Below are 7,845 nucleotides of genomic sequence, written 5' to 3'. Positions count from 1 at the left end.
TGTCTTTCCATTGCTTTGACTTTCTGCTTTAAAAAAGGGGGGGGGTTACCTACTCCAGAAAAAAAAACCAGGCAGTTCTGCTACTTCTTGTCATTCTGTCCAAATAACACAAATTAGCACTTTCAGAATAATGCTGTAGCCACACTGAAGAAAGAAAATACCTCGGGAATCACTTATGCACATACGTGACCTATACAAGAGCATATGGAGTCACACGTAGTCCTCACTAGACAGTACTTGCCTGGAGTTCTGCTATTTAGCTACAAGTGCTTAAGTGCTTCAAAGAGAAACAAAAGGCAAATAAAAACAAATTAAACATGGATTCAGTCCTACAGAGTGTAGCAGTCTGATAATCTAGCTCCTAACCAATAAGGACTTGAAAGGGAACCAAACAGTTTAAGTCTTTTTGCTGGAACTGGCTTACAAAAAGTACATTTGGAGATGTTTACATGTTCAGCTTGCAGACAATGGAATGGTTTCTTTACTGCCGTGACCTTCCCAATTCACCTAACGACAACCTACGCTGGGTCTGTACTTTCAGCCCTCCGTCAGCTGATTCTGGAAGCAGAGCTCTGGTAACTATGCAACCAACGATGTACGAGCCCAGACAGAGCCCCCTGCTATTTCCCATAAAAGCGTGTTGAATTTGGGGGCTGTTCAAGGATTTACACCAGGGTAATGCTTCAGAACAGGTTAAATGGCTTTTCAATTGATGTCACACAAGGCTGCCATCCTCTCACCATGTCCCTCACCCCAGCACTGGTGCTCGTATGGTCAGACCACACTGGAGTGAGCTGACCCCTAACTGCAAAACCACCAGCCATTGATGGGCCGTTTGCCTGGGGGCTGCCAAAGAAAGGCTCTCGGGAGAATTCCACACCTTTATGAGGGTTTCTAGCACAGTTTCAATAAACAATGAGATCAAAAGACAAAGCTACTGAGAAACACATCTCTGCCAGAGCTCACAGACTGACCACCTTGCCCACTCCACTCCCCACAGCCTGACACTGATCTCACAAGCCTGCAGTGCTGCACTGCTCCAGGCTCTGTCCCTGAAAAAGAGAATGGCGAGCAGGCCACAAACGCTAGAGAAAATAATCAGAGGGCACAGGGTACCAGTCCCCTCAGCCCCATCATTTGCCCACCCCATCTCTGACAAGGCAAAACCTCCAGAGATGGGGATCGTGCTCTCGTCTCCCCCGAGAGCACAACGGCAAATCCCAGCGTTCCACCTCCGCAGCTCCCTGAGCTCGCCCCTCTCTTGCTCACGAGCCTACTCTAGCTCAGCGGCCCGCTCCCAGCTCCCCAACCCTCGGGCACCGCCCCGGGCCGCCCAACGCGCTCATAACCGCGCTGCGCGGGGCCGAGGCCGCCCTGAAGGAGGAGCCCAGGCCCGCCCCCCGGCCAGACCCGCCCCCAGGAACCCCCTGAGCCGGGAAAAAAAAAGAGAAAAGAACCCAAAAAAAATAAACAAAATCTGCACTAAGACAAACGGCCGCGCCGGGCCTGGCGGCGGAACAGGCGGCGCCGCGCTCACCCGCCGCCATTTTAACGGCGCGAACGGCCTCGCCCCCTCCCTGCGCGCGCGCCGCGCCGCCTCATTGGCGGAGCGAGGCCCCGCCCCCTCCCCATCGGCAGCTCGGCGCTCGCGCGGCGGAAGTGACGTCCAGGCGCGACAGGCGAGCGCCGAGCGGAGCTGATGCAACCCGGGGGAGGTTGGTGGGGATGGGCCGGGGGGACCGGGCCGGCCTCGGGACCGGGCAGGGCCTCGGGGGGCTCCCGGGGGGCTGGTGGCTCCGGTAACGCTGTCTCGTTCTCTGCAGCCGCCGCTATGGAGCCCGCGCCCGGCCCGCAGGAGAAGTATCACCTCATCACCCGCAACCTGCAGGTACCGGGGGGGCGGATTGGGGCCGCCGCAGGCTGAGGGGGGCGGTTCGAGGCAGGCCGGGAGGGAGGATCGGGGCCGGAGCAGGCCCTGGGTGTAGCGGAGGGGGCCCGGGTCAGTCTCTGGGCCCGGCAGGAGCCCCGGGGACGTGCTGCAGGCAGGGTGGGCCGAAGCCGGGGCGCGGCTTGGGGCTCAGCTATTCGGCAGGCCGTTGTCCTGCGCGCGTCCTCCCGGAGCCACCCCCGCGTGTTCCCGGGGAGGCCTAGCTGTGCCAGATGTGTGTCTTGGCCCTCCACAGGAGGTGCTGGGGGAGGATAAGCTCATGGCCATCCTGAAGGAGCGAGAGTTGAAGATCTACTGGGGGACCGCCACCACAGGCAAGCCGCACGTGGCCTACTTCGTGCCCATGTCCAAGATCGCAGACTTCCTGAAGGCAGGGTGTGAGGTACGGGGCCAGGCTGGGAGCTCGGACCCTGCGGGACTCTGTCACCGTGCTGACAGATGGGAACGTGCAGTTCCCCTTACTCGTGTGGCCCTGACTCTGCTCCCCTCCGCACCAGGTGACGATACTCTTTGCTGACCTCCATGCTTACCTAGACAACATGAAGGCCCCCTGGGAGCTGCTGGAGTTGCGCACCCGCTATTACGAGAACGTGATCAAAGCCATGCTGGAGAGCATTGGGGTGCCCCTGGAAAAGCTGAAGTTTGTCCGGGGCACTGACTACCAGCTCAGCAAGTGAGTCCTGAGGCGCCTGGTCCTCTTGGGAAGGGAAAACCTGACCCAGGGCTCTGCTGTTCCTGAGCTTGCCCTGTTCCTGAGCCTGCTCCCAGGCACTGTCATTCAGGGAACAAAATAAAGGTGCCTCCAGGCCTTGGCTCCTCTTGATGTGGCCAGAACCAGAATTTGTGTGAAGCAGCTCTAAAAGATGTCCCCTTGGCCAGTGCTGACAGTGCTGTCCCTCCCCGCAGGGAGTACACGCTGGATGTGTACCGCCTCTCGTCCGTGGTGACGCAGCACGACGCGAAGAAGGCGGGAGCAGAGGTGGTGAAGCAGGTGGAGCATCCCTTGCTGAGTGGTTTGCTCTACCCCGGCCTGCAGGTGCGTGGTGAGGCAGGTCGGCAGAGCCTTTTGGCCAGGGAGGTGCTGGGCAAAGCCAGGACCGCAGGGACACGTGAGGCTGAATGCCAAGGTCGTTGTACTCCACCCCAGTATTACACCTGGCAGCAGCACAAAGCAGAACCCAAGCACGGAGCTGCTTTTACAGTGACTCCGGCCAGCTGCAGGACAGCGGGCAGTGCGGAGAGCTCCATCCTTCCCAGGGCGGGAGTGCCTGGCAGAGGCTGGGCATGTCCTGAGGGACAGGCAGGATCTCTGAAGGCTGAGCACAGCTGGAGGTGGATTCTTGTGTGCAGCCTCAAGGCTGTGTGTGTCCTTCCGCAGGCCCTGGATGAGGAGTACCTCAAGGTCGATGCACAGTTTGGAGGAGTCGATCAGAGGAAGATATTCACCTTTGCAGAGAAGGTCAGGAATGGGGGAGGTTTCTGAGCCTTCTGCGGTGCTGGTGCCTGGGGCAGGGCTCAGACACTCACTAATCCATTGGGAGAAGTGTGTCTGGGATTTCGGTTGGCACTGCAGTGCTCTTTGCTGCTGCTATAGTGGTCCGCAGGGCCCCGGTGTGCTGCCAGGCATCCCTGGCTGTGCCTTTCCGTGCCTTGCGAACTCACGATAGCTTTCTGAGTCCCGTTATGCTGGGTCCCCAAGTTAATCTGGAGCCAGGAGCAAACAGGGATTGTGAGTTAAAGCTGATCTTCAGAAGAAGATTGTCAGCGACTTGCCTCCTTACTTTTTCCTAGTACCTTCCTTCCCTGGGCTATGCCAAGCGCGTCCATTTGATGAACCCCATGGTTCCTGGCCTGACAGGCAGCAAAATGAGCTCGTCGGAAGAGGTTGGTCCTTGAACGGTGGCTGTGGTCAGGGGCTCTGCAGAGGGATGGCTTAATGGCTGGGGGCAGAGAGGCTGCACCCCAAGAGAAGGTGACTTCTCTCTCTGCTCACACTGGGGTCTAAGAAGAAGTTGCAGCAACTCCAGCATGAATTGTATCTTTTGAGCAAGAGTTTGGGTAAAGGGCTGCAGAAATGTCTTCCTGCAGGACTCTAAGATTGATCTTCTGGACCGCAAGGAGGATGTGAAGAAGAAGTTGAAGAAGGCTTTCTGTGAGCCAGGGAACGTGGAGAACAACGGTGTCCTGTCCTTCATCAAGCACGTCCTCTTTCCCCTCAAGTCAGGTGAGGGGCTCACCACGCTCGGGCGCTGGGACTCGTTTTTCCTGTGGATAAGAGGAGGGGATGGGAGTCCCCTGAAGCGGGCTGCCCCTAAGTGCCCCCTCCCAAGCCCCTGCTGTGGTCCCCCTCAGCTCTTGGGCAAAGTGGGGTGGGTGGTTTATATTACTGAGCAGCGGGTATGTCTTTGCTTGAGTTAATTTGAGCCTTAAAATCGGTGTGTTGCAGAGTTTGTGGTTCTGCGAGAAGAAAAGTGGGGAGGCAACAAAACCTACACAGCCTATGACGCCCTGGAGAAAGACTTTGCTGAGCAGGTTAGTGCCGGGAGGGACTGAACCCTGTCCTGGAGGCTCCTGAGAGCACTGGGGGAGGGCTCTGAGCAGCAGCAGGAGATGGAAATCTGCTCTGGGACGAGGTGTGGAGCACAGCGTGGCCCAGCGGCTGTAGGGTGGCAGGGTGCTCCCCACCAGGAGACCCCAAAGGTGAGAGGATGGGTGAAGGATGTGGGGCACCAGCTGTCCTGGTGCAGGACAGGACCATGTCAGCCACGTCCTGGAACAGAGCAGCAGTTTAATTGTTTTCAGCTGTTCCCAGCTGAGGCTGTAAGTAACAGCGTCCAGAAGAGAGCTCTGATGTCTGAGGGGAGATCGGAGGGTTGGGGTTCATCTCCCTTCCCTGCTTGGTCTCCAGTTCCTACCTCTGGCCTGGAGGAGACGACGCAGGAACCCGTCTGTTTGTCGTGATACAGGTTGTGCATCCTGGAGACCTGAAGAACTCGGTGGAAGTGGCCTTGAACAAACTGCTTGACCCCATCAGAGAGAAATTCAGTAGCCCAGAACTGAAGAAGCTGACCAACGCGGCGTATCCCAGCCCCTCCAAAGCCAGTAAGGAGGTGCTGGGAGCTCGGGGGAGTGGGGCTGGGTGGGAGAGAATCCCTCCAGGAGCTGAGGTTAGAGAGAAGTTCTGAAACTCTTGGGAGCAGCCCTGGGGAGCATTGGGAAGGGTGAGGAAAGGCCAATGCCAGGGCTGTTAGCCTGCCCTGGAGAAGATGGATGCCACTACGCTTCACTGGTGCTTGAGAGGCCAGCAGAGTGGAGGAGGGACTGTGCTCTCCGGTGTAGAGACAAACAGGGAATTCAGCAGGCCCCAGGACTGGCCTTTGGGGGTCACTGTGAGCTCCCCAAGGCTTGGCCAGCTCCCTGGGTTCATGCTGAGTGGCATGACTGTTCCTTTTTCACCGCAGAGCCTGCAGAGAAGGGCACCAAGAACTCAGAGCCAGAGACCGTGGTCCCATCCCGGCTGGACATCCGTGTTGGCAAAGTGATCAGTGTGGAAAAGGTACAAGTGCAACGGGGAGAGGGGAGCAACTTTTCCCTGTGGGGACAGGGACACTCGGTGCATGCTGGGGGGGTCTGTCCCCTTCTTCTCTGCCACCCCAGTCCCCTTCCCTGCTCCTCACCTTCCTCTGCTTGGCAGCACCCGGATGCTGACAGCCTCTATGTGGAGAAGATCGACGTGGGCGAGCCTGAGCCCCGCACCGTGGTCAGTGGCCTGGTGCAGTTCGTCCCCAAGGAGCAGCTGCAGGACAGGCTGGTGGTGCTGCTTTGCAATCTCAAGCCCCAGAAGATGAGGGGTGTGGAGTCGCAGGGCATGGTGCTGTGTGCCTCCAGGTGAGGGAGGGGGCTATTGGGGCTGTACCTGCCCTGGGGCTCTGGACCCCCCTCTCCTGCCCCAGAGCTTGGTGGTGCTGAGGGGTGTGTGGGTACCACCTTGGGGTGACTCTGCTTCCTCCACACACTGCTGCAGCCTCGGGGAGCCACGGCAGGTGGAGCCCCTGGACCCGCCGGCCGGGTGCTGTGCTGGGGAGCGTGTCTATGTGGAGGGCTACGAGGGCGGCGAGCCCGACGACGAGCTCAAGCCGAAGAAGAAGGTCTTCGAGAAGCTGCAGGTGAGGGGTTGCGCCAGGGGGCTGGGCCACAGCTCAGAGTAGCTGGGGTTCCAGGTGTCAAGTGGGGCAGTGCTTAGGGCCATGGAGGTCCCCACTTCTGGGTGACCCCAAATTAGCTGTTTGCTGCTCAGTTCCTGTGTTTGCTACGGTCAGAAAAGCCGTGGAGGGGACAAGTGTGGAGGAGTGGCTGGAGAGCTGCCAGTCAGAGAGAGACCTGGGGGGGTTGGTTGCCAGCCATCTGAACAGGAGCCAGCAGTGTGCCCAGGGGGCCAAGAAGGCCAATGGCATCCTGGCTTGTGTCAGCACTGGCGTGGCCAGCAGGGACAGGGAAGGGATCTGAGCCCTGGGCTCGGCACTGGTGAGGCCGCCCCTCCATGGGGGGGTTCAGTTTTGGGCCCCTCACCCCAAAAAGGCCATTGAATGACTCGAGCGTGGCCAGAGAAGGGCAACGGAGCTGGGGCAGGGTCTGGAGCACAGGTCTGCTGGGGAGCGGCTGGGGGAACTGGGGGGGTTCAGTCTGGAGAAGAGGAGGCTGAGGGGAGACCTCCTGGCCCTCTGCAACTCCCTGCCAGGAGGGGGCAGAGAGGGGGGATGAGTCTCTGGAGCCAAGGCCCCAGCGCCAGGCCCCGAGGGAATGGCCTCAAGCTGCCCAGGGCAGGGTCAGGCTGGCTCTGAGGAAGGATTTCTGTGCAGAAGGGGCTGTTGGGCGTTGGAATGGGCTGCCCAGGGCAGGGGGGAGTCCCCGGGATCCCTGGAGGGGTTGAAGAGTCGGGCTGAGCCAGCGCTGAGGGATCTGGGGGAGTTGGGAACGGTCAGGGGGAGGGTCATGGTTGGGCTGGAGGAGCTTCAGGGGCTTTCCCAACCCGGATGAGTCTGGGTTCTGTGAAACCTCCCCACTGGCAGCCCAGGCCTGACCCTGCCTGCCCTGCTCTGCTCTCCAGGCCGACTTCCGTGTCTCTGAGGACTGTGTCGCCCAGTGGAAACAGAGAAACTTCCTGACCAAGCTGGGGCGAGTCTCCTGTAAAAGCCTGAAGGGTGGGAGCATCAGCTAACCAGGGCCAGAGCCGCTGCTCGTGCCTGCGCCTGGCCCCCGCCACCCTCAGCCAGGCTCTCCGTCCCGGTCCCTGCCACCTCCTCCCCAGCGCCCCGGGCCAGGGGCGCAGCCCTGCGGGGGCTCTGGGACTGAATTTGCAGCCTGTGGGCCAGCTCTGGGGACCGGTGGTGGCACCGCACCGAAGGGACCTACGCTGTGGCCATCGGCTCGCTCCCAGTTGGGCCGCGGACTGGACACTGCTGCTCCCCACTGGGATGGCACCAGCGGGGGCAGAAAGGGAAGGCTGCTTGCTCAAACCTGTGTTGCTGCTAACGGAGCTGGGGGCAGCTGCCTGGCAGCCGGGCAGACCCCCCCCAACCCCTGGCCTGCCTGAACCACCCCCCCCCAGGGCTGTGGCCGCTGCTGGTGCTGCTCTTGGGCCAGGAGCCACCCGTGGGCCTTAAACACTGACTCGGGAACCATCTGTCTGTCGTAAACCCCAATAAAATATCGAGATGAGTGCAGGGGCCTGTGCCTGTCTGTGCTGGGGGGGGCACCCGGATCTGCTCCAGTGTTTCAGGGCTGCCCGAGCCCTCTGCCCACCCCCTGCAGGCAGTGGGGACCAGACCCCAGCCCGCCGGGGGTCTGCGTCTGCCCCACAGCTCGCCACCGCCGGGCAGGGCTGATGCCACCCGGGG

General features: G+C 60.2%; 1 protein-coding gene across 1 annotated transcript; it reads left to right on the top strand.

The window, feature by feature from the left end:
- The first annotated feature begins 1,645 nt into the window (after nt 1–1,645).
- On the top strand, nt 1,646–7,666 carry YARS1 (tyrosyl-tRNA synthetase 1). Its single transcript, XM_074926050.1, has 14 exons — nt 1,646–1,715; nt 1,824–1,888; nt 2,184–2,330; nt 2,446–2,621; nt 2,855–2,984; nt 3,327–3,407; nt 3,740–3,832; nt 4,037–4,172; nt 4,395–4,480; nt 4,915–5,050; nt 5,410–5,504; nt 5,643–5,836; nt 5,973–6,114; nt 7,056–7,666. The coding sequence occupies exons 1-14, from the start codon at nt 1,700–1,702 to the stop codon at nt 7,164–7,166; spliced, it is 1,608 nt and encodes a 535-aa protein (XP_074782151.1). The 5' UTR covers nt 1,646–1,699; the 3' UTR covers nt 7,167–7,666.
- Nucleotides 7,667–7,845: the final 179 nt, after the last annotated feature.

This window comes from Athene noctua, chromosome 24 (genome assembly GCF_965140245.1).
Source record: "Athene noctua chromosome 24, bAthNoc1.hap1.1, whole genome shotgun sequence".
In the NCBI taxonomy this organism is placed as follows: Eukaryota; Metazoa; Chordata; class Aves; order Strigiformes; family Strigidae; genus Athene; species Athene noctua.
This window is presented reverse-complemented; position numbering and strand designations above follow the sequence as displayed.

Bases quoted from the DNA above. Each gene is read 5' to 3' on its own strand.
- YARS1 (XM_074926050.1), top strand. The intron at 1,889-2,183 runs GTACCGGGGGGG...GGCCCTCCACAG, and splicing joins TCATCACCCGCAACCTGCAG to GAGGTGCTGGGGGAGGATAA. The intron at 5,505-5,642 runs GTACAAGTGCAA...TCTGCTTGGCAG, and splicing joins AAGTGATCAGTGTGGAAAAG to CACCCGGATGCTGACAGCCT.